Source organism: Abramis brama (genome assembly GCF_963993115.1).
Source record: "Abramis brama genome assembly, chromosome: 2".
NCBI lineage: Eukaryota > Metazoa > Chordata > Actinopteri > Cypriniformes > Leuciscidae > Abramis > Abramis brama.
In genome coordinates this window covers 10,713,169-10,740,267 of record NC_139964.1, presented here as the reverse complement: position 1 = coordinate 10,740,267, position 27,099 = coordinate 10,713,169, and the positions used below count along the sequence as shown (strand labels likewise).

General features: G+C 40.2%; 1 protein-coding gene and 1 pseudogene across 2 annotated transcripts; one reads left to right on the top strand and one right to left on the bottom strand.

Moving 5' to 3' along the window:
- The first annotated feature begins 4,737 nt into the window (after positions 1 to 4,737).
- On the top strand, positions 4,738 to 24,268 carry LOC311077608 (adhesion G protein-coupled receptor E3-like). Its single transcript, XM_084106176.1, has 14 exons — positions 4,738 to 5,052; positions 6,020 to 6,337; positions 13,192 to 13,223; positions 13,470 to 13,541; positions 13,688 to 13,877; positions 14,711 to 14,830; positions 14,942 to 15,123; positions 15,233 to 15,394; positions 15,470 to 15,676; positions 15,754 to 15,986; positions 16,070 to 16,136; positions 16,219 to 16,310; positions 19,839 to 19,989; positions 23,717 to 24,268. The coding sequence occupies exons 1-14, from the start codon at positions 4,746 to 4,748 to the stop codon at positions 23,855 to 23,857; spliced, it is 2,274 nt and encodes a 757-aa protein (XP_083962302.1). The 5' UTR covers positions 4,738 to 4,745; the 3' UTR covers positions 23,858 to 24,268.
- A 611-nt stretch (positions 24,269 to 24,879) lies between these two features.
- On the bottom strand, positions 24,880 to 26,080 carry LOC311077924 (dnaJ homolog subfamily B member 1-like; annotated as a pseudogene). Its single transcript has 3 exons — positions 25,729 to 26,080; positions 25,221 to 25,269; positions 24,880 to 25,152 (listed from the first exon to the last, which is right to left on the bottom strand). The product of its transcript is annotated as a dnaJ homolog subfamily B member 1-like (transcript).
- Between the last annotated feature and the right edge of the window lie 1,019 nt (positions 26,081 to 27,099).

The window sequence follows — 27,099 nt, the reverse complement described above, 5'->3', positions numbered from 1 at the left end:
AGGTAGTGCGGCCGGCATTTGATAATCAGGTATTCAACTGCCTCAGAGCAGTGACTATCAGCCACGGAACGAACAGTTTGTGCACCAACCTTCGTTTACATAGATGTAGAGTCCGCCTCCCCTTGTTTTCCCCGACAGCTGATTTCGGTCCGAGCAGAAGAGAACTCGCCCCTCAATCTGGCAGACAGAGTCCGGGATGTTGCTATGGAGCCAGGTCTCTGTCAATACAAAGACACAGCAATTCCTCATCTCCCTCTGGCACAGACTCAGTTTTAGTAAGTCCATCTTGTTATCCAACGCTCGAACATTGGACAAGAAGAGTGATGGGATGGCCGGTCTGCTGGTCTCCTTTAACTTAGCAAGCAGCCCGCTCTTTTTCCCCTCTTCTGTTTCCTTGTACACCGCCTCCTCTTTCCCCTGTAGTGGAGTAGTCTGTTCCTCCATGCCGCTGCCCTCAAAAACCGCAGTCTACCTAACATCGTTTTGAGCATAAACGGAACAGGCCAGTTTTCATTCAGTTCCAAGAGCTCAGACCTACTTAACTTTATCACTGTAATTGTGCTAATAGTAATCTCAGTAACACCGGGAGCTAGAGAAGCCGCTGTACTGCTGCGCGCCGCCATCTTGGATCAATTGAAATCTTGAAAAGATACCGATAAAATGACGACAATTTTTGAAAGATCCAAGCACTCAGGGTTCATTTTAAAAAGAGATGTACTCTTGCTCTGGAGATGAAGCACTACGTGGCCCCCTTCTTTGTTGGGCAAAAATAAAATACAATGCGGAAATTCAATGAAGCTTGTCCCAAAAAAAGTCATGGAGCACATACGCCACTATTAAACTTAAAAATGTCTCTCAATGTCACATGTTCGAAAACTTCTCATTAAAAACAAAAGCTTCGAAAACATTCCATAGATAAGCATGCTAAACCTGATCAAACTGTTTCTCTTGGTCTAAATACAACACACCACAATTGATATTAAAAAATTTGGAAGCCTATATAATATCTCTAATTAAAAAAAAATATTGTCAAAATTGACCTGTTTGGTACACAATAAGATTGATCTAGATGGATCACCTGTCTTATTACTTTGGTCAATCTATTAGCTAAAGTTTAAGAAAGTCATTTATAATCACTGCACAGAAGTGATGCTGGCCTCCAGTTCTTAATCTCAGTGAGATCTCCTTCTTTCGGGAAGAAGAGGAACCACTGCCCTTCGGCAGCTCAACGGTTCAGCAAGCTGTCATCGAACACCTCCAGCAGATCAAATCCCAACTCCGACCAGAAAGCTTTCAGAAAATCCACTGGAAGCCCATCCACACCTGGAGCTTTCCCAGACTCCATATCTCGGAGTGTCTTATAGAGCTCTCCCAGAGTTAGGCCACATCCCAGTTCTTCATTGGACTCTTCTGAGATCTTGGGTAGATCCTCTAGGAAAGGAAAGTATTCCCTCTTTTTTGGGTCAAGTTCACTTCTGTAAAGGGACTGATAAAACTGCATTGTTACCTCACGCACCTGTCTAGGATTAGATAACAAAGTCCCATCCTCAGAATGCAGAGCATGGATTAAATGTTTAAAGGGTTTCCCTTAAAGCTGCCGTCGGCAACATTTTTTTGATCAAATTCAGTGAAATTGACACTATAATCCGACAGAACAACATAAAAAAGGTGGTTTTAGAAAAAAACCCGAGCTTCTAACTCCACCTGGAGCGTGTTATTTGTTTTGCAAAAATCCACCGCTCCCGTCTCATCGGGTCCAATCAGCGCAGGGGGGTGTGAGATCTGACTGTCAATCACAGTTCGTGCACACGCCACAGATCCCCCCTCCTTCGCGCAGACGCGCACATTACAATATCACATGCACACGACACGCGCCTGAAGTTCGCCTATAGATTGTAAGAAGCGTGATGGCGGAGAGAAAATCTACTAACAAGCTTCCAATTCCTCGGTTATTGCTATCTATGGATAGATTAGCCAGGGCAGCCTACCTCCGAGTCCATGGTGTTGATCGATGCTGAAGAGACGCGCACGTTCACAGAAAATCAGGTACACACGCACTGACAATGGGCGGGTGCTCGTTGGTAGTGGGGGAGGGGCATGAGAGTTGTAAACATTCAAAATTTTTGCTAAGTCCACTCAATCTGCCAGACTTGCCGACGGCAGCTTTAAATTTCTATCACTTGAAGTTAGAAAAAAACTTTTGTAAATCCATCAATTCTTATTCAAGCATATCTAAAGAACGATTCAATTCTTTTGTATATTGTATAGAGTATATTGTTGCGTAAATTGTTTTATCGGCACCTTGCCATATAATGAACAAGGTGCAACAAACCACCATTGTTGTATAGATTTAAAGGAAGATTTCTTCTCCTTAAATACATTTTTTTTTAAATAATTTATCATTTAAAAGACTTTTTGTCACTACCTTGTTCAACTGTTCTGTTTTCTTTTCCTTCCTCTCCCTCAGTATTTTTGGTCGGACAATTCCGAATGAAATGCCTTTTATTACCACATCCAAAGCATCTGACTTTTCCAGTAGTGATGAAAGTAGCATAGCTAAAATCGTCAATTCGGTGAAAATTCAGTGTCTGATCTAGATCGCATTGTCCGGAATAATCATGTACACAAAGCCCCTAAAAGAAGCAATTTGTTTCAATAAAGGCGACTCGCTACTAATTGGAATCTTGTTTATTGGGGACACCAACTTTCCATAGCGTGTCAAAGCTTGCATTATAAATCCATCACTAACAAAAGAAGGTACATTAGATAGAATAACCTTTTTTCACTGGTAAGGAGAGTGGGAGAACTGAAATAAATATCGCCATCAATAACAATTCTCTGCTCTACTAACTCATTCGCCTTGTCTACACTATCCAGAAAAAACACTGTTGCATTGTTCATTCTAGAAGCGGACAAAACGCTAGCGTGTCCCACCACTTCCCCAACGGCCAAACACCGTTCCTCGACGCTCACCGCAGACGGCACCTTAATCGCATGGCGTATCGTGAGTGAACTCAAACCCTGTGTTTGCTTGGCCGACATGCCTCCAAATAACGGATCGCACACGGCCCTCAAATTAGACTAACAAAAACTATTAACAAACTGGACAACAACAAAATCAACAGAAAGATAAGCAGTGTGATAGATTTTTCCCTAAACCTAACTATCTGGGTCTCATCTACAAATCGACGTCCCAGTTCAATAATAGTCACCTAACTAACTTGTTCCCCTAAACTAGCTTACTTCCTGCGCAGGAATGATCGACAAACAGACTTCAGCAAATGTCCTTTAAATGCTTTTATCACGGCCGGGAGATCTTTCCGAGCAGTTCTTAGGGAATCTCTCCCAAGAAGCAAGGCCGGAGGATCTCAGACAAATTCCATTGAGAATCCCACCAGAAAACACGGATACAACAGTTTTTATAGAATCAAGACAACAAATAAGATTATCGTGACTAACATGTCACCTTCAGTATGATTGGTTCAATTGGTTCAAAAGCCCCAACCTTTTCCCTCTGTCACTGGCACAAGCAAACTCTGTTTTGTGATTACTTATCACAAGGTTTGAGAACTAGTAATCTATCTAGTTTCACTTCCCTTCATTTTTATTTACACACACACACACACACACACACACACACACACACACACACACACACACACACACACACACACACACTCAAAGTCACAAGTTTTCCCCAAAGAGTTTGGAAATATTTAAAAGCATATGAATGTCGTTCCTGCAATAAAAACAAATGTTAGTTGATTATTTAGTTGATTAATTAAAAAAATCCATCACAGCAGAAAGAAGAGAATAAAAAACTTTCACACCACACCACTTTAACACTTTACTACTCACACCAGTCTGCACAACGCTCACTCCCCGGAAACACTTGTTCAACAAACGCACTGAAAAAAAAAATTCAAGGCCCTGGAAAGTTTTTGAAAATGACCATAATAGATACAGTTCCTTAAAAGTGCTTGAATTTATTTTGTTTATTTCGTTTTCTGGAAAAAAATTCCATATTATTTCCTCCGGTCCGTTAATGTGTTATTTTGCCAACACTGCGTGGCCCATGCATACTTGCCTGATTTACGTTAGCTACGCGCATTTACGCGTTATGTTAAGTGTATCCCGCGTGAGGCACTTTGTGTTGTACGTTGCCATGACGTTCACGTGCGCACAAAACGACTAGAGAACTAGTAGAAATCTGGTGTGTTGATGCGGTATTGTGTACTTTATGTGAGAGAAATGAATTGGTGTTGACTTTTTAAATATACATGTGTATAAAATAAATAAAAAAAATGTTGGATGAAGTGTGAATAATTCAATACTAAATTGTTATAATAAAGGTGTATTTAAAATTAAAAAAATTCTCTCTCTCTCTCTCTCTCTCTCAGGGGAAGTGGGCGTCTCTGACACTTTCAGCTCTTCATGTTAAACACGTAACCAGGAAAGAAACACTCAAAACTCTTCTGAACACACATCGAGAGCTTCAGAAGAACTGAATCTACTAACAACAGAGAAGATCATTTAATAAGAGAGAAGAATGAAGATCATCTGGACTTTCACTCTGCTGATGATTCCTGGTAAGAATCTGAACTCAGAGTAAATCATGAAAAACAGCACAGAATTGATGAGGAGAGTCTTTAACTTCATTCTGTTTTATTGACTGTTGATTAAAGTTCATTTCTGTGTAAATTAAAGTGTTTTAATGCTGGTTTGTTGTAGGTGCCGTGAGCTCCATGAGTGTGACAGGATATTCAGGAGGAGGAGTCACGATCAAATGCAAATATGATAAAGGATATTCAGATTATATAAAGTATTTTTGTAAAGGACAGTGGTCAGAGTGCAGAGATCGAATCAGGACTAATATTAAAGATAAATGGTTTGATGATGGAAGATTCTCTCTGTATGACAACACAAGATCATCAGTCTTCACTGTGACCATCAGAGATCTGAGAGAACGGGATGCTGGCATGTACTACTGTGGAACTGAAAGAAATTTTCTAGAAGATTTATACACTGAAGTGAATCTGAAGGTTTTAACAGGTGAGTAACTGAGACCCTCAAGCTCATGATGATCTCCACAACATCACGATACTCAACACTGACTGAAATTACTGACGTTCACATGTGAAACAGACACCCTCAACAATCTTGTTGTCTCTTGATGTAAGACTTAAACTCATAATCTTGACTTGCATTAATAAATGTTGCAAAGTGACATATTGTTTATATCGGGAACAACATGACAAATTAGACACACATATTCCAGCCAGGTTGGTCCCTCACCTTTCAAAACAGTCGAAGACCACTTTACATATCTTGGCATTGTGGTACCAAAGAACCCCAAGCAAAATATTTAAATTAAATTTTATGGCTAAGATTGACAGATTAAAAGATAATATAGAGTGATGGAGGCTCCTTCCGCTATCTATGATTGGCAAAATTAATGCAATTAAAATGGTCACTTTACCACAGTTCTCTACCTTTTTCAAAATGTGCCTACTTATATAAAGTACCTGTATCTTTTTTCAAGCTTTTGGATTCAGTTATCATACCGTTTATTTGGGCTTACAAGACTCCCCGAATAGCAAAAGCGCACGTACAGAAACCCACTCAGTTGGGAGGCCTAGGGCTCGCAGTGTTTAACCAAGGTGTGGGAACCCTGTGTAAGGATGTAAAGAGGCGAGAGAACAGAAACCACAGTATTCTCTGTAGATGATGATAAGCGAGTGTGATCACACCACAGACACTGACCCGCATCACTTCCTCACACACAACACTGTCTCAGTTATGGAGAAATCACTCATTCAAAACACAAAGTATACATACACAAAAGTTCAGGTCAACAGAGAAGCCGTTCACACCAAAACATAGCTGACATGATTTACATTAGATTAGATTGAATCAGATAAAACATCCCATACTGTCACTATAACAGAGACTCAAGGATGCAGTGTATAATTAATGAGACTTTGGGACACTTACATCTCTAATTTATGCCCTGATTTAGTGTTTCACATGTCTGGTGTGACTGGAGAGCATCTGAACATCACCTGCAATTATAAAAGTGATTTGAAGAAAAAGATCAAGCTAATCTGCAAAGGAAGCGACCCGTCGCTCTGTGAGACATCGACTATCAAAGTTTCATCAGAAACAAACAGTAACGGCAGATTCTCTCTGAGGGATGATGAATCTGCAGGAGTTTTTACTGTGACCATCACTGATCTGACACTAGAGGATTCTGGGATATACTGGTGTGGAGCTGGAGAGACGAGACAAAAGAGGAAGAACAAGTGGATTTCAGTGACACATCTGAACATTAATAACGGTAAGATGCAGCCATTTGATATTATTTTTAAGATCAAAATCTGATTGTAAAATGAGTCAACTAAAAATAATTTGTTTGTTGTTTGCAGTCTAGAAGACTGTATTTAACAAGTGTTGCTGGTCACACATACAGCGCTATATTTGCACCACACCCTTGACATCAGTGAAGCATTAATAAAAGCTGTGTAACAACATACAAAACATAGCTGACATGATTTACATTAGACTAAACAGCCCATACTTTCACTATAACAGAGACTCAAGGATGGACATCAGTTCTGCTGTGCCATAAAGAGACTTTGGGATATTAAATCTCTCATTTATGCCCTGATTTAGTGTCTGACGTGTCTCGCGTGACTGGAGAACAGCTTTTTCCGCTATTTTCATCTTCCGGGTTTAAAATCTTCATCGTGTCAGAGCACTACAGTACTTTGATGACTCATCGGTGTCTCATAATTATTCATGTGACTGAGTTTTCTTATCCAATGAGAAGACACTTGCTCTTAATTATTCATGACACCACGTGGAACTTTCCAATGACAGACATGTCAAACTGTGATATTGCGTAGTAGATGAGAGAGGCAATGATGGGACGTGCGTGGTGTCACATGGTCAGCTCACAGTATGAGTGCACAGCCTGATAACAGATCTTTCTTATAAGAACATTCTCCAAACATACAACTGACTTCAGCCAAAACCTTAGATGAAATAAAATACATTAAATATGTGAAGATCTCAGCAATTAATAAAGATTTAGATGTTGATGTTTTATTATTTTGTTTGACGTTAATATTTTAAATTATAATAGACCTCAGATTATACAATACAATACAATACAATACAATACAAACTTTATTTCTATAGCACATTTAAAAACAACCATGTTGACCAAAGTGCTGTACATTGAGAAGAAACAATAAGTAGACAAGATACAACACCAGACAATTACAACAATTCTCATGCCATATTAAAAGCCAAGGAATAAAAATGTGTTTTAAGTCGCGATTTAAAAACCAGAAGGCTGGGGGCCGGTCTAACATGAAGAGGCAATTCATTCCACAGTCTCGGGGCTACGACTGAGAAAGCTCGATCCCCTCTGCTTTTGAGACGTGTTTTAGGGACGACAAGAAGAGACTGGTTTGCAGACCTTAAAGATCTTGAAGGAGCATGTGGCTTCAACAGAGCAGTGATATAGACAGGAGCTAGTCCATGAAGGGCTTTAAAAAGAAACAATAGAATCTTAAAATCAATCCTAAAATTAACAGGGAGCCAGTGAAGAGAGGCAAGGACAGGGGTGATATGCTCACGCTTACGAGTTCCAGTAAGAAGACGAGCGGCCGAATTTTGAACCAGTTGTAGACGAGAAAGGGAGGCCTGGCTAACACCTACATACAGAGCATTACAATAATCAAGATGTGTTGTGATAAATGCATGTATAACCCTCTCAAAGTCTGTGAAGGATAAAAAGGGCTTAAGTGAGAAGCCTAAGTTGAAAGAAACTGGCTTTCACAACAGAATTGATCTGCTTCTCCATTTTAAAATCACAATCCATTTTAACTCCCAGTTTTATTACAACAGACTTAACATAAGGTTGCAAAATGGCCAGATTTATTTGTGAGACATCAGAAGTGCCACTGGGTTTAAAAATCATGGCCTCAGTTTTACTCTCGTTAAAGTTTAAAAAATTTACAGCCATCCAGGCTTTAATATCATTAAAACGGTCAACCAATCTTGTTAAATAATTACCATCATTTCTTTTGATGGGCAGATAGATTTGCAAATCATCTGCATAGAGATGGAAACTGATGTTGTGTCTTTTTAATATTAATCCAAGGGGGAGCAAATAGAGTGAAAAGAGAGAATCGAACCCTGGGGAACTCCACATGTGAGAGACACAGAAGGTGAAATAGAGCCACCAAAACTGACTTTAAAATCTCTGTCTGACAAGTATGACCTAAACCATTCTAAGGCAGTGCCCTTAATCCCTACGGCATGCTCGAGGCGAGATATAAGGATACTGTGGTCAAATGTGTCAAATGCTGCTGTAAGATCTAAAAGCATAAGAATTGCACAATCTCCAGAGTCAGTTGAAATTAAAAGATCATTAAAAACTCTCAAAAGTGCGGATTCAGTGCTATGAAATGTCTTAAAACCCGATTGGAAAACCTCAAGAACACCATGTGTGTCTGAAAAGGACTGCAACTGTAATAGAACTGCCTTCTCTAAAATCTTCGAGACAAATGGAAGTTTAGAGATAGGGCGATAGTTTGAGAGTACCTATGTGTCCAAATTAGTTTTTTTAATGAGTGGCTGCACCACTGCTTGTTTTAAATAGACTGGTACAAAGCCTGAAGCAAGGCTGCTATTTATAATTTCTTGAATATTAGGTCCAATAATGTCCCACACCTCTTTAAAAAGGCGAGGTGAGACAATATCAGTGGGACAAACTGAGGGTTTCAAATGTGTAACAATATTTGTAAGAGTAGCGATGGATACAGACTCAAATCGGGTGAAAACAGCTGCACACTCTATGGGAATGGAGGGGTCTAAAGCAGGAAGTGAAATGCTTGCTCTAATTGAGGCAACCTTATCCACAAAAAAATGGAGAAATTTTTCACAGGCCTCAGAAGATGCTACATGATAAACGGATTGGGGGGTATTCAGAACAGAGTTAATTGTTTTAAAAAGAACATGAGGTTTATGGTAATTATTTAAAATAAAATCTGAGAGATACTTGGTCTTCTCAGCTTTAACAGTTCTCTGATAATATGCAAACTTTCTCTAAGAATCTCATAAGAAACCTGCAAATGATCTTTTTTCCTCTTGCGCTCAGCTTTTCTACACTTTTGTCTAGCAGCCCGAGTAAAATCATTTATCCAAGGTTCAGATTTAAGTTTTGAACAAATGGATTTAAATGGGGCAATGGTGTCAAGAATGTTGCAACAAGTGGATAGAAAAGAAGAGATTAACTCCGCTGTATTTTGACAGGCAGAGGATCCCATAGTCTCCCTAGCAATATTAAAAGCACCAGAGAATTGCGCAGCAGTGGTGGGTTTGATCATCCTGCAGATACGAGGTGGAACGTATTGCTTAGCGGTTTGATAGGGAAGAGAAACATCAAATAAAACAGGCGCGTGATCAGAGAAAACAGCTTCTAATACCTCTACATTACAAATAGGTACACCGTATGACAGAACAAGGTCTAATGTGTGACCATGGACCTGTGTCGGACCAGAAACAAACTGTGTAAGATTAAAAACATTGATAAGATTTAAAAAGTCTTTTACCAGCGGGTTCGTAGGATAACACACATGAATATTCATATCACCTAGAATTAAAATCCGATCATATTTCGGCATAATTTCAGACAGGAAATCAGAAAAATCACTGATGAAGTCCTTATTATACTTAGGAGGACGATATATAACTGCACATAGTACTGGCTGAGCATGACCCAATTCAAACATGGTTAGTTCAAAACTTGAGAAGGAGACCGGTAACAGCTGTCTACAGCTGTACTTTTTCTTGAAGATAGTAACAAGTCCACCTCCTCGACCAGTAGTCCTCGGAGAATTAAAAGAAGAACAATCAGCCGGTAAAAGTTCAGAAAACACACTCGACTCACCAACGTTTAGCCAGGTTTCAGTCACGAATAAGAAATCCAATTCATGAAAGGTAAAAAAGTCATTCAGGATAAAAGTCTTATTCACCAGCGATCTAGCATTGACCAAGGCAGCTCTGACAGGAGCAGCCTGTGTCGCCGGACTGGCCGTCCTAGGTACTCGACTCAGCGGCTTAAGATATCCATGGTTGACGCCACCTCTGCGGAGTCGGGGCGAAACTCGGCGAGCAGGCCGAGCCTCCACAATCGTGCCGACGACAACAGGTACCAGCCAGGTGTCCGCAGGGTCCAAAACTCGAAACAAGATATTACGACCATAACTTGATCCATATTCTCACAAGAAGCTTCGAGGAGTCTGACCCGATCCGACCGATCCAGGATAGAGCACCAGGTATGCTTTAAGCTTCACCAGCTGTCCACAGCGCTTTCACTCGCTTGGTGCGACTTCTCCGAGGCCAAGATGGCGGATTGTACGGGAGATGAGCAGGTATCTCTGACAGTAAAGGAGGAAGAGAGGTTTTTTGTCCACCCTGATCATATTTGATCAATGATCCCACAGATAGTCGGAGATCAAACAGCGTTTGGCGATCATAGAACAGCAGCTAGTCAATATTTTGTATTAACAGTGACAAAAACAGAAAAAATGCAAACAAGTTTGACAGCGACGGACGGCCGGCCACACACACTGGCGCCATCTTTCAAAATAAGGCCAATACAGATATACCAATATAGGCCAATATAGATTATACAGTTTGATATCCAACAGTGTCATAATAATCTATAATGGATCTGAATTGCATAATAAGACACAAACATTTGAACTACTGTTTAATTTAGACACAAAGAGACATCAAGAATCAGCTTATGAATCTCAACAATGGTGACAATTGAAACCGTCATGCTGCAATGCATGTGTAATCTTTGTGTAGTCTGGCTATCACCAGACCAAGCTCAATTTTGTAAGATTGAACATTAGTCTGGTGAGCCTGCTCTGTCTTTTCTCCTGCACGAGAGGCGTGATCAACGGGCATAGTTCAAATGACTCTGAACGCAATTGGATAGTCCTTCAACCAATCAGACCAATATAGTTGCTATATATGACTATAGTATGAGCACACAGTGAGGGCGCTGTGAGGATACACTTTTAGCTCACTGTGAACTCAGATTGTGAACACATCACGAGTATCCTGGGAGCTCATGGTGAGATCACTGAGAGATTAAATAGTTGACTGGGAGTGCCTCTCCATATTAAACTGGTTAAATGTAAATTAATTTAAACTTACCCTGCGGTATAAATGAACAGTGGTGATCCTAGATATTGTTTTTCTGCGATCGTGACGACCGCAACATGAGGCGTCTCCCGCTTGTTTGTGATCTGTAAACCCTCGCTTCCAAATTAATCTTGTTACCCACCATATTTATTTTATAATATTGTATCCCTCCATGGCATATTTAAGTCCCACTTGAATGCTCCTCAATGAGAGGTGGTCCTTCTGCGTCCAACATTTATCAAAAACATCTTGGGACAAGGTTTTCACACTGACAGCTGTCATTGTAAGACAGTTAGCCACTCCGTTTGTTTGTCCGAGTTAGCAACCGTAACCAAGGGGGGGTGGAGCTTACCGGTCATCTCTTCACATGATCACATGGTTGATTTTCCAATATTGTACATTTTTATGTGTTGGATCAATATTTCACAAATTTAATCTTTCTTTCATTTTGACTCCTACTTATCTGTTAATAAGTTATAAGTGACAGCCAGCGAGCATATGACAGATTGCCTGCAGAGTATTGCTGCGCTACATTACTGCCGTTCTTGACAGCGCACCAAAAGTGGGGATTTAGTACGTACTCACATGAAGAACAAATATAGACACACACTGTAAAAATGAATACACTATATCTAATCAATAAAATTGTGGCAACAGATTACAAGCAATATTATTAATTCAATTTAACAAATTAGAATTTAGTAATAATTAATTAAATTAATTCCTTAAAAGTTAACCATTTAAAATGAGTAAAATTTACAATAAATAAATAAATTTAAACAAAAATATGTGAATAACAGACAGATGTCAAAGATGAATTAAGAACTTTTTATTTTTTATTGCCAACATTGAACACACCTGATGTTAACAAGCAGAATCACTGAAGGAGAAAACCATACTATTATGGTGATCAGTGTTTGTTTTAGTTTTGCTTTTCACCCTTAAATCACTAACTTTACATTTTGTTTGGCTGCTGTACCTGAGTTAGAACAGATGAACAGATGCCAGATGAACAAATAGAAAAGGTGATCTGATGGTGTTGGTTGTGTTTTAACAATCATTTGACCTGATTCACTGAACTCATATAGAGCCCAATTTCTGAGTTAGGTTTACTTTATTAATTATAGCAGCATTTACGACAACTCGCACAAGGTGTTTTTGCATCAAAGAAAGTTTGAGTCTTAAATCTCTCACTCTGCACTGTAAAAATAAATATCCGCTATATCTAATCAATAAAATTGAAATTAATGTTGATAACGAGCAAGAATGCAATTGTTCCCAAATATCCACACGATGACAAACGTGACATTGTATTATCATACAACAGGTCAACAAACAAAATGTGTATTTTAAACACAGTACTATCAGTACTTACTCTATTTTGCAACGAAATAATAGTTCCAACGAAAGAGAAAAGCAGAACTACAGCACACACCGGTGTTTCGTAAACAACTCTGCAGCTTTGAAAAGAATTGTGAGTCAATCATTCAATGATTAATTTATAAATACAGTTAGTTGCTTTGTTACTGAATGTAAAAATGACTCAATGACTCGCTCATTGAGAAGACAGTGACTTACTGGTTTTAGTTAAATATTTCAAAGAATCACTTCGTTTTTCTGTCATTGAATATTCCTCTATTGAACATTTTGAATTGAAAACATTTTTTATTTCATAAAGTTATGCATAAAGGTAAAAAAAAGCACTTGGAAATAAATTTAGGGGGCAAATATTGTCCCTTAATGGAAAAGGTATGACTGAAGTCTAAGTGAAAGAGAGGGGGTACGCAGAAGGAGGTACACCACTCTAAAAGTTGGATCCACTGCTCTCACCATTAGTCCACAACTGCTGAAATCTTGCTGAATCCACAATCTTGCTGAAATTGATGCTTAATAAAATAGTTATTTTTCAAAGTTTTGCAGTTTATTATATTATTGTCTTCATGCTGATTTCTGTCATTGCAGGTATAAATATAAAGCTGCCGGAAGGACACAACGTAAGTTGAGTTTCTGAAATTGAAGTTGTAGAGACTCACAGCTCCTATCAATAATAGTCCAAACTGAAGCAGTGCAATAACATGTGCATTTTATATATGTGTATAATCTGAAATATGAATGTGCTTTTCTAATAATTGCTGATATTTTATGGGGCATTCAGTCCATATAAGCTGTGAATACTCTGCATACAAAAGCCAATTGAAATAATGAGTTTGTGGACTCTGTCTTCTCAATTTTGATTTCAGAGTCAGACTGAAAAGCTTCAGAATCTTCTAGAGCAGATCGAGAACATTACAGCTCAAGAGCTTTATTTGACTGTAAGTCTTCAAGGGAATTATTTTTAAATAATCAAATCAAATGTAATTGTCAGTTACATGATTGACATCGCAGATCTGATTAATTGGCTTTCTTAATATTTACATTTACAGTATATATATTTTTTTTCTTCTGATCAATAAATTAGACTGTGACCGATGTTTTGAATATGGTCCTCAACACTTCAGGAGAGATTTCAGAGTCTTCATCATCAGTCAGCTCAGCTGAACTAGCCTCCAACGGAAACCGTGTGTTAAAAGCCAACGAGAAACTCATCTCTACATTGGTGAAGCCGACAGACACAAATGACAGAGTCAGTTTTACTCTTGATGCTGTTGGTGAGTGGAGAAACTGTTATTATTGATGATGAAACTGAGCTTATATATGATATCAGGGAGTTTATATAGTCTAGCGCAGGGGTTCTCAACTCTGGACCATGAGATCCAGGCCTTGTACGGACACGGGTATTTTTATAACCGTGACTTTTTTTACGCGGTTCGACCGTTCGTCCACATGGAAACGCAGTATCAGGTCACTGAAACCGAACATTTTTGAAAACCCCTGCCAGGGTGAGGATTTTCAGAAAGTTGCAGTGTTGTCGCGTAGACAGTAAAACCGGGGTTTTTGCTTCTGATTCAGGCTTCTGATTGGCCAAAGTGGCTTTACGATCGCCTCCTGCTGGTGTGGCATGCTCTTGACAGCGCTTGATCGCGTGTTTTTGCGTTTTCATGTAGGCGGAGATTTCTTTTAAACCGAGCATGTGTGGACGGGATTTTTTTTTTAAACGCAGGAGGAAAATCTCCGGTTATAAAAATACCCGTGTCCGTGTGGACTAGGCCCCACTTTCCTGGAGTTTAGCTCCAACCCTAATCAAACACACCTGAACAAGCTAATCAGTGACTTCAAGATTACTACAACGTTACAGGCACACAGCAAAATCCCCAGTGTTAAATCAACACTGCTCAGAGTACATATTGTCCCAATCTAAAGAGTGTTAAAAGTGTTAAAGTTAATTTACTTAATTTAGCTCTGGGGATTTTGCTGTGAACAAAGTGAACTGATTAGTTCAAACTAGTAATTAGATGAAATAGTTTTTTTGCACATTTGTGCAGATTAAATCAACTTTAATAAAAACAAAAAACAAAACATAACTGCTTATTTTCTAAATCAGAGGTTCAAATCTTCATGGTTGGACCCAAAGTCACCTTAGATAAAATCCCTCGACTTTACACAACAGATTCTTCTGTGGACATCGATCTCATTGGGATCGCCAAGAACAACAATGAAACAAGTATGTGAGATGTGTTTTAATACAACATTTTTAGAAGAAATATCACTAAACCACATTTAACTAAAGGTTTTAATGTGTTGAATACAAGTTTCTTCTGTTTCTGTCACACAGGATCAGCTGCTGTGGCTTTCATGAGTTATAACACAATGGAGAATCTACTGAAGCCAGACTTCTTCAACACATCAAATGGCACGAATAAAACCATGATGTCCACTGTGATCTCAGCTACTCTTCCCAAAACCACCAACACTAAACTCACCAAACCAGTCAACTTCACCTTCAAACACATCAGCGTGAGAGACTGAAATGTGTTTTTGTCCAACCTGAGAACTGATGAACATCTGAAAACATCTAATATTCAGTGTTATACTATTTTCTGCATGTTCTTTCTTCTTTTTGCAGGACTTTGAACCCGGCAGTTCTATGTCCTGTGTGTACTGGAGCATCAGCGAGTGGATTGTAGATGGTTGTTCTGTTTTAGAGACCAACAGAAGCTACACTGTGTGTTCCTGTGTTCATCTGTCCACATTCGCTCTCATCATGCAAACCAGCCGCCCATCAGAGGTACGAGAACATTTATAGTGAGCACTGAAGAACAGCACAGATTTGGCACTCATGTACTCTGACATGTTTCCTCAGAGCGACTCAAAGCTGGACATCTTGAATTTGGTGTGTGTGATCGTGGGGCTGGTGTTCTTCAGTTTGGCCCTGTTGACCTTTGCCCTTTGTCAGTGGAGTCCTGGAGTGAATAATGTGGCTCGAATCAACCTCTGCGTGAGTCTGCTGTTGGCTCACCTTCTGTTCCTGCTCACACAACAGTTCCTGAGCCTCATACGCCGTCATCAGGTGAGAATGATGAAGGAGCCCTACAGCTCAGCACAGTCTCACTGAGAATCATCATAACCGTCTCTCATGATCTCCAGGTGTTGTGTGCCGTGATATCAGGTGTGCTGCACTTCCTCTTTCTCTCCGGCTTTGTGTGGATGTTCATTGAAGCTGTGCTGCTCTTCATCTGTGTGAAGAACCTATCACAGATCAGCTCCAAAAGGAGGGGGGTGCTTAGGAGTGGATTCCTGTGTGTGATTGGATATACGGTTGCTCTGGTTGTGGTGGCCGTGTCTGCTGGGGTGGATCCTAAAGGCTACGGAAGTGAAAAGTGAGTTTAGTTTGAACGACTTAGAGATCAACACCTTCATCCTTCATGTTTGTTCATTTAATTATTTTTCTTCCTCTAAACAGGTGCTGGATTGAAATGGATAAAGGCTTTATCTGGAGTTTTCATGGACCTGTTTGCGTCATACTAGCAGTAAGCACATTTCTCATCATGACTTTGGATTAAAAGGAAAAGTGATTAAAGATTAATTACTGTTGTTTCTCTTACTGTGCAGTTAAACATGATTCTCTTCATCTACATCATCATCAGTCTGACCTCCACCTTGAAAAATCTGAACGCTGAAGTTTCACACATGAAACAAACCAAGTAACAAACAATATGATTAAAACACTCCATGAAATGTGTATATATATTGTTATATGCTGCATATTTCTAGACACCTTTAACCTTATTTTGATTCAGATTAGGTAAAGTCAAATGTGTTTGGATTGGCGGAATGGTTCCGTTCTGGGCGAGAAGCCTAGCATGGATAAGAGCAGGGAGAGCAGCAATAATCCCCCTTGGGGTAAACAGAACAGAACCAACATGAAAATTTGCAAATATATTTAATTCAAGATTTTAAAGTACAACATTATTCGATAATTATTCTGATTCAAGGGGAATCAGAATGTCAAATCCTGACTGGGCGAGAGGAGGAGCTGGGGATGGAGGAGGGTAATTAGCTCCTGAGAAACGCGATAGCTGCTGATAATACTGAAGGAGCTTATATATGTATACGGTGATAGGCGTCGTATTCCTATAGGTAGATGTGGATCAGCTGAGGGTCAGCTGATGCGAGCTTGACTAACGTGACCTGCCAGAACTAACGCTACGCTTGATCATTATTAGATCGGTCAGCTTGACGTTGACGACAAGATCCATAATTCTTAGCAAATGTTGCGTCATCAATCTACGCCTTTGTTATTGTAAATAGGTTAGCGACCCCTAGCTGCAAAAAATTCCATACTGTATGTTTAAGAATCAGCGTCTGCCTTCATCTTCTCCTTTCAGCCTTTTATAGACCATCTGATTTCTTGAGGTCGTCATCTTTGGAAATCCCCTCATAAATGATCAGTCTCTTACAGACAATTTATCCAATCCTAAGTCTTGAGGTGTCATGAGTTCTGGAAATTCATTTCGGACCTGTCTTTATAAAGCCTTTTTCCTCTTAGTCTTCCTTTTTCAGACTTTTCTTCTTTGTTGCATTCTGTGCTTCGTCCGCAACACATTTATCTTCTTTCTTTAGCAAAGCTCTTTCTAATACATGTTTTGTTCCTCTCTATGCTTTTTAATTAATGCTTAAAACATTAAAGGTGCTGTATGTAGGATCTAGCGGCCTCTAGCGGTGATGTTTCAGATTGCAACAACAGCGCTCGTGCTCGTGCGGGTGCTCAAACTCAAGAGCGCGCGCCGCACTCACTACCGGCCACACTGAGACTTTCAACACAACGGAGAAAGCATCACACAACATGCTGGAAACTCATGTAAACTCCCACTGCAACATTACCATAATAGGATACTTTTATCAGCTTGACGTATAACTAATGCTCCATGCTCGTAACATGATAACGTTACATTGACTGTATTTTGCCGACATGTGGCGTTATCTAGCATAAGGCATTTCACTAACTATTCGTGTATCTTTCACAATTAGCAATGTCAACATAGGTCAATGAATGATAACGAAAACGGTTAGTCAACTAGACTGAACAATTTCAGTGTAACAATAAGTACTGTAGGCCTACTGAACGTGTCTGGAAATGTTTATTATAAACAATATGATCGTAGTGGGATGAGTGACGTTAGACAGTAGACCTAGTACATAAAATAAAAGTTACATCCTAAAGCACCTACTTTTTGTTATCATGGAACAGTCTTTTGTATTCATTTCATGTCTCATGTATGTTGTATTTTACCTTGCTATTTCATTACAGTTTACTATTATTTATTTCAGCATATCTGAAAACTTGTAATTTATCAGAAAAAAAGCCAACTCAGGGTCTGTTTTTATAGGCTACCTAAAACAAAGCGGAGGTCTCTCCATAATTCAAACGCTCTGCCAATGTTGATCCGTGTTTTCGTCCTGAGTCGATCCGATTGACGTTTGGCCTGACGAGCTTCAGCAGATAATTTTTTTTTTTTTTTTTATTTTGTTTTTGGAGTTTGTGTTGGAGTCTGTGTTGTGCTGGAGGCAGGTCGCTTTTTGGTGTTATCAGACTCCATGTCGTTAGCTGCAGTGCCGTCGCATAGACTGTATATAAAAAGGAGAGAGGCTCGGGAGCGCGCATGCACGTCACATCCGGTGGATTTCGCAGAAAATCCGACCCGGAGACTTCACATAAAAATAGGAATACTGGCCTTCAGAGGTAATAGCAAAACACGAAAAGTGGATCATTGTAATGTGTGATTACAACCCATTCACAGACAGGCAATAAAAAAAGGATTCATTTTATAAAAAAAGTTACATACAGCACCTTTAAGTGTGGTATGTTTTTTCTTTATAAACCACTTTCTTAAAAATAATATTTTGCAAAAACAATTGCAGTGTTTTTCTTCATAAACCACTTTCATAATAAACAAGTTTCAAGTGTGGTTGATTACAATACAGAAGTGTTCTACTACGGTGGCCGAGAGAGCTCAACGCACTGCAACTGAAGAAAACACATGCAAATAGAAAAACACCTGCAAATTAAGAAAACATCTTCATCAGTTTCACAACACATGTGTGCTCCAAATACTCACAACACAAACAAATACAGAAACGCACTGCAAATAGAACAGAACACAACGGAAATGTTTCCGGGGAACCCAATAAGTGATGGACCCGGCTGGGACGTGCTTACAGCTGTCTACTTTCATTATTATTTATTTATTTTTTTTGCAAAACATACAGAGATGACATGTTTATGACATACAACTTTGTATACAATATACAAAATGTATTTACAATATGTTCAATGCCATAAGAATACTAAAAAGAATAATGAGCTGAAGACTAAAATAAATAAATAAATAAATAAATATAGAGAAAAAGAACATGAGGGAAAGACATTAATCTATACATCAGTTACATTGTACACATTTTGTCATGTTATGTTAAAATAAGTTTCATAAGAAATGTTAGAATGCAGCTAGGGTCCAAATATGAGACGGCAAGTTTTAAAGTTGAGACACTCACACACAAATATAATGCATATTTTAAAATCTTTGTTGTATAAAATGTATATTTATTTGCAAAAGTTATGTTAACAGCAATAATACTATATTTCTGGTAAGAACAGCTATTCAGCTGATGGACATGCGCTGCGTTGTCATGGGAACATCCCAGATGAAAATAATGAGGAAATTATGTTGTCTTTCGTTGCTTAGACATTCTCTGGTTGTTCCCTTCATCAACATTGCACATAAGCGCTCCTTCCAAAGTGCCCAATTCAAGGGCTCTGCCGTCTGCCCTTTTAAGAGAGTAGGGCATACAGTAGGTAATGCTCACACGCAATAAGCCCAGCCGTCCGTCCGTCACTTATTGGGTTCTCCGGAAACATTTCCGTTGTGTTCTGTCCTATTTGCAGCGCGTTTCTGTATTTGTTTGTGTTGTGAACTTTTGCAGCGCGTTTCTGTATTTGGTTGTGTTGTGAGTATTTGGAGCACACATGTGTTGTGAAACTGATGAAGATGTTTTCTTAATTTGCGGGTGTTTTTTTCTATTTGCATGTTTTTCTTCAGTTGCAGTGCGTTGAGCTCTCTCGGCCACCGTAGTTCTACAGACAAAAAGGCATACTTATAACAGGACAATTGCAGATTTTGCACAACAATATAATCAATAAATATATATTAACTCTCCATCTTTCTCTGCAGGAATATGACATTTAAAACACTGGCTCAGTTTGTGGTTCTTGGTTGCTCCTGGATTCTGGGTTTCTGGAAGGAGCTGGAGATCCCTTTCCTGATCTTGAACTCCCAGCAGGGAACCTTCATCTTCCTGGTCTATTGTGTCCTCAATAATCAGGTCAGACATCAGTACAGACAGTCTACCAGAAAATCATCTCTCACCTACTTTATATTAAAGGGTTAGTTCACCCAAAAATTTAAATTAGCCCATGATTTACTCAACCTCAAGTCATCCTAGGTGTATATGACATTCTTCTTTCAGACGAATACAATCAGAGTAGGGCTGCACGATATATCACACGATATTGTTATGCGCATCTCGTCAGTAAAGCCAGTTCCCCTGATTAGTAGTAAATCGCCATCACCTGCTTTCAGATGGAGCGGTGTTAAATTAACACTCCTGGGGCTGGGAGTGCATATGAGTCCACACTCAAGAGTGTTAAAGTTAATGAGATAATTAAGTGATTAATTAAGTGATTATTGAGCATTATTGAAGACACCTGATGTTAACAAGCAGAATCACTGAAGGAGAAAATCACAAATTGTAAGTTACCATTATGGCGATGGGTGTTTGCTTTAGTTGGGCTCTAGACCATTACATGTTAACTTTAAATTTTATTGTTGTTTGTCTGCTGTTATTGATTTATAACAGTTAAATGAACAAAGTAAAGTGTAATCTGATAGTGTTGGTTATGTTTTGACATATCATGCTGTGATCTGAAAAATGAAACTTATTGAGATAGTTTGGTTTAACTTGTTAGCAGCAGTTTAGTGATTCTTCAGCCTATGATTATCAGTACTTTACTTATAATTCAAAATATTTAATAAACATTGTTCTGATCAAAAGACCTTCAAATGAATTAATTTAGAAACATAGACATCAATAATCAGCCTGTGAATCTCAACAATGGTGTAAATGGATGCCTCCACCTCGGGATGGGGAGCGCTGCTCGAGGGCAGACCGTTCTTCGGCCAGTGGTCAGAATGGGAAAAGCTCCAACATATCAACTGCCTGAAAATGTTGGCAGTGGACAACGCTGACGCGTTTTCGTCCTCAGATAAAGGGCCACCACGTCTTAGTCCGCTCTGACAACATTTCAGTGGTGTCCTACATAAATCGCCAAGGCAGTCTCAGATCCTGAAACTTATACAGGCTGGCGAAACGGCTCCTGGTATGGGCTCAGCGCAACTTGCGCTCGCTGAGAGCAGTGCACGTTTCTGGGCTACAGAATTTGGGGCCAGACAGACTGTCCAGGAACATCATTCCGGCAAGCGAATGGTCTCTACACCCGCAAACAGTCCAACTGTTGTGGGAGAGATTCGGCAGAGCGGAAGTGGACCTGTTCACGTCTCACGAAAACGCTCACTGCCCTGTGTTTTTTTTTCCATTTTCCAAGAGCAAGAGCGCGCTGGCCCAAGCATGGCCGCGCTGCCCGCTCTATGCCTTTTCCCCCGTCTCTCTCCTGCCTCAGGTGATAGAACGGGTCAGGGAAGTAAAATGCTCAGTGCTGCTCGTAGCACCACTCTGTAAGAACCAACTGTGGTTCCCAGTTCTGATGCAGTTAGCAGACACTGCCCCATGGCCAGTGCCATTGAGGAGGGACCTCCTCTCTCAGGCCAAGGGTTCGATTTGGCATCCTCACCCGGAGTTGTGGTCCCTTCATGTATGGGCGCTCAACGGGTACCCGCTGACCTCTCAGAGGGAGTGCTAAATACTATCACTCAGGCTAGAGCCCCGTCTACCAGACGGCTCTATTCCTCGAAGTGGTCGGTATTCTCCGGCTGGTGCACAGCTCGGGGCTTTTCACCCTTCAACTGTGGGGTGACGGAGGTTCTCTCCTTCCTACAAGAGCTGCTGGATAAGGGCAGAGGCCCCTGCACGCTCAAAGTCTTTGTGGCGGCCATAGCAGCGTTTTCTAAATCAACGCTCGGTCAGTCAATAGGAAGGAACGATTTAGTCATCCGCTTCCTCAGGGGAGCTAGGAGACTGAATCCTCCCAGACCTCCCTCAGTCCCTATGTGGGACCTTTCTACGGTGCTGGAAGCCATGAAAGGTGTCCCATTCGAGCCTATCCAAACGATTAGCCTCAGACACTTGTCTTTCAAAACAGTGTTTTTGCTGGCTCTCGCTTCAGTGAAGCACGTAGGTGACCTACACGCGCTCTCGGTGAGCGCAGCGTGCTTAGAGTTTGGGCCAAGTGACTCAAGAGTCATACTCAAACCTAGGCATGGTTACATTCCAAAATCCCTCAACACGCCGTTTCGGGCTCAGGTCATTTCCCTGTCCACCCTACCGGTGTCGGGCGAGGAAGGGGACGCAAGCTTTCCTTGTCCAGTAAGGGCGCTAAGAGCTTATGTGTCTCGCTCGTCTGTTTTCAGACAGACAGAGCAGTTGTTTGTTTCGTTCAGCGGACATTCCAAGGGAATGGCTGTTTCGAAACAGAGCCTATCCAGATGGATAGTTGACGCCATAGCACTGGCATACACTGCCAAGGGCTTACAGTGCCCGTTGGGTGTCAGAGTGCACTCCACGAGAGGCGTCGCCTCTTCGTGGTCTTGGATTAGCGGGATTTCCTTGCAAGACATATGTATGGCGGCAGGCTGGGCCTCGCCGTCTACATTCATAAGGTTCTATAACCTGGAGGTTCCCGCCTTACACGCCAAGCTGCTGTCGGTATAGACGAATCAGTGCTGTCTGATTAGGACACTGAGGTCGTGAGCACTACGCGCCGCCGACTGTTTATGCTATGGGCAGTATTGCGTAAGACCCGCATTTCCTACATCAGTTCAGGCCGGTTCCGCCCTGTCTGTGTGATGTCATGTTAACTTTTGCGTCTATGGACGCTGCTGTATATGGATAGAGGGATTCCCCTCCTTTTTCCAGGACTCTCTGTGGTGATTGTGCACTGTAATTCCTGGGCTTCGCCTTCAGGTTTATTGGTGTTTGATCCCAGCACGCACGGCGCTTTGCACTGGGTCCCCTAGCGTAAGATATTACGCAGTACGAGAGACCTCTCGTAAGAGAACCACTCGGTTACTAGAAGAGGGAACGAGTACTGCGTATCTTGCCGTGCATGCAACACACTCTGGTTCGCTTCGGCGATGAAAAACCAGGGATCAGCTGTCCCGAGCCTTCCTTTATAGGGCTAAGCCACGCCCGTTTCGGCGGGACGTGACGCAGAGGGTGCGAAGCGCCCTCATTGGCCTGACATCACCTCAGGCCTCGCTCGGTAGGCTGATGCAGTTGCCGCAGAGCAGCCAATGGGCACGCGAGCTGTCTCGCCTATGGCCACGTGCTGCTGCAACGCGTTTTGCAATAATACAAAATTATAAGGATAATTTTTGGCTTCAATATCTCGTGGAAAAGAGGTTTTCTCCAAGCGTAAGATATTATGCAGTACTCGTTCCCTCTTCTAGAGAGAACCGAGGTTACGTTAGTAACCGAGCACATTTCTTTCGTTCTTGATTTTTTTTTTCTGTTTTTTTTTCCTAATAAAAATCAGTAAATTCATTCTGTTTTTTTGTATTTTTGTCTATTTAAATTCTATTTACAAACTCACCACACACAATAGTCAATAACTGTAATTTGTTGAAAGCTAATCTTTTTCTAAAAAAGATGACACCTTGCACATTAAGATAGCACATTGTTTTAGAATTGTACAGTCAAAAAATCTAAATATCTGAAAAATACCTATTTTAGCTTCAGGTTCTAAAGGGTTAAGTTAATTTTTCATTTCTCATTTTATAAAATGAAATTCTTGAAAAAAAACCTGGACATGTTCTGTGTTTTTTTTTTTTTTTTTTTACCAGAGTTTAAAACTATTTCTCTTCTCATTCTTGTCCAGGTCAGGCAGCAGTACAGGAAGTTCTTCAGATGTCTATCAAGAAACAGTGAAGACATAAGCATCCATATTGAGCAAAGGAAGTGCCATTCTTATAAAAGTGATTCTGTCGTGACCGTCTCAGTTACAAATTTCACTAGTTAACCTGATATATATTTACAGCGGTCAATGCACTTATGTGAATCTATAAATTTCTTTAAGTGCAACATTTCTTTGGTAGAGGAACTACCATGATTTTTAGAGGCTTGTATACTGGGCTATACTTTTAATATGCTAAAAAGATAAAGCAATTATTTTTCAGTTTAAATTGTTTTATTAAAGCAGTGTGATATCTGTAACATTTCAAATATTATTTTCTATTAAACAATCTATTCAAAACTCAAAACATATTCATAACTCATAATCTCACAATCCAAAAAGATCCCACAGAAGTATCCCACAGAATTTGTGAATTAACAAATTTAGTTTCACAATTAAAAACAATAACATAAATTACCTGTAATAAAACAGAAAAAGTTCCATATGATTTTGCATAAGAAATGAACCGCAATATCAGTAGTTTGAATCATTTATTTTAAATAAATCTAGTATTTGTTACAAATTTGTCCTTTATCTGACTTTGAGCTTTTGAGTTTCTCACCATATAACTTCTGCATCAAGTGTTGTTTCACATACTTAGAAGAGAGAGGATCCAAGCATCACTTTGAGCCACCACTATATTGGAAATGATTTTTAGTGGCATCACTAAATGGTCACATTAGACCGTATTAGCAGAAAAAGTACAGGCTGATTTCACAGAAAGTCTTCACTGAGGTGTCCAAAGGATCAGGCTGCTGATAAGAAACTATATTATTGTAGCCCCGCAACATCACAACATGCTCTACTGTCCATCTTTGGAATAAGTAAACTTAGATGTGTTAGATGTGTGTAGTTGACAACAAAACGCTGGCCAAGAGTTCGCAGCTGGAGACTTTCTGCTGGACTTGACCCAAGGAAACTAAAATGGGGGGAAACTAAAAATTTAGGAAGCTAAAAATGTACATGACAAACACATAAACCAGTCTAGTCCAGCAATGTTTTGGTTCAGATAGTCTCTCATTGGCAGTACATTACAGAATAACAGTTCGACAATTTCAGCAGCCCCTCATATTCATCCTTTAAATACTATGAAACCAAAAATTGTCCAGCATTGCAGTATACACGGCTCAAGAAGCCGGCAAAACCTTTGTGATAGTGTCCTTGGAACTCTGGCTTAATCTTTCGGGAAACTTGACCTCATACTCGACAATCAAGTCCCCACGATGATCTGGGGATTTCGGAAGAGGAAGACCCTCCCTGGTGACACGCCGTTTCATCCCGGGACAGACAATGTCTTGAGTTGTTAAGTTAACCGTGCGATTATCCAGTGTTGGAACGTTAACTGTGATCCCACAAAGTGCCTGAGAAAGTAGAGAAGAACAGGATTAGAAAAATACAGACAGGGAAGTAATATAGGAGCCCATCTTACCTCTTTGAGTGTAATTTTTGCAGAATAAATAATGTCCGATCCGTCTCTTCTGTACACTGGGGGTGCTCACCCTGTGGTCTGTGTGGGTCCTAACGCCCCAGTGTAGTGACGGGGACACTATACTGCCAAAAGAGCACCGTCCTTCGGATGAGACGTTAAACCGAGGTCCTGACTCTCTGTGGTCATTAAAAATCCCAGGATGTCCTTCGAAAAGAGTAGGGGTGTAACCCCGGCATCCTGGCCAAATTTGCCCCTTGGCCTCTATCCATCATGGCCTCCTAATCAACCCCTTATACTGATATACTGATTGACTTCATCACTGTCTCCTCTCCACCAGTAAGCTGGTGTGTGGTGGGCATTCTGGCGCAATATGGCTGCCGTCGCATCATCCAAGTGGATGCTGCACATTGGTGGTGGTTGAGGAGATTCCCCCTTCTATGTAAAGCGCTTTGAGTGCCTAGAAAAGCGCTATATAAATGTAACGAATTATTATTATTATTATTATTACACTGGATGAGGCTTATCCTTTACCACAAACACCACATCTGCGGGGATATTTGATGGCGTCTCATCCCAGTATTCTTGGTTCCTTCTTTCCAGCCTTTCTTCACTTCCAGTGTAAGGATCTTGTCCTCAGTGCGCGTCGTTTTTCCGTCGGGATTCAGGCATTTGCGGGAGATCTTCATCTTCTTGGTGCAGCCAGTGAACACTTCTTCTAGACTGACCCTCAGGTCGTGGGTCAAGGGAGGATCCTGTTTTTTGGCCAGTGACCCGCTGGGACCTCGCGTGTTAAAGGAGTGTGGGAAACCACCCATGCCAAAACTAGCAAATGGGTCATCAGTTTCCATTCCCTCGTCCATGCCACCGTTACTTCAAACATGTGTTCGAAAGGGTAAACAAAGAGGGCACATATTACAGAATTGTGTGGTGTTGAACAAAAATGATAGACAACTCATAAAAACTGCACAATTGAATGAATTAAGATGAATTAATGAAATGTTTATTATTTTACATGGAACTGTTCATTACCTTGATTACCCAACTACTACACACTCTTCCTAACTCAAATTCACAGAAACTGAACTTTTATGCAAAATCTCATCATTAATACAATCAGTTAGTTTAAATTAGGGCCGTAACCACCATAATAATTACCAACAAGTCCTCCGCAATAATTAGAAATGGCCATAATGTAATTAGAAAAATTAAAATGCTGTCTAACAGCTCTCGTCAATGTCAAAATGTTTGAGATGACCAATCAAATCAAAGAAGGCGGGGCTTAATGTTCACATGAGACAAGTGCAAATTCCAACCAAAGTCCCTTTCCAGTTTTTGCATTGAAAGATTGTGGGGTGAGGTGTAACTAGATGTAAATATTTGACAACTGATTTAGGATAGAAATGTTCAACGGCCGGCAACAGGCTAATATCAGTGATGCAAAAAACTAAAATTTGTAATTTTGTCACACTGTCCTGACATTTTGTATGAATTAATCAAAACGTACTTAGTTTGAATAATATCCCAGCTAGGATCATAGGCGAAGAGTTAGACTCTGGGCCTTTTCAAACCCCTCCTAGTATTTGCTGCAAATAAGATTTTTACAATATAGAAACAATAGGTTCATATGAAACTATTCACACTGGGCACAGATATGCTTTATTTTACTACACTAAACACGTAATACGCGTGTGCATGCTGTCAACGTTTTCACAGATTCACATTTTTAAGTTTACTGTCATGGAGACGATAACGTTATCGTTTTCAAAAACTTGCTCTTTGAAACCTGTTTTCAAAAGTTTGTTTTCAGTCCCCCAAAAGGCATACAATTTTGAAATCAGTTTTTTTGTTGAAAACAGTGTTGTGTAAACGGCCCCAATGA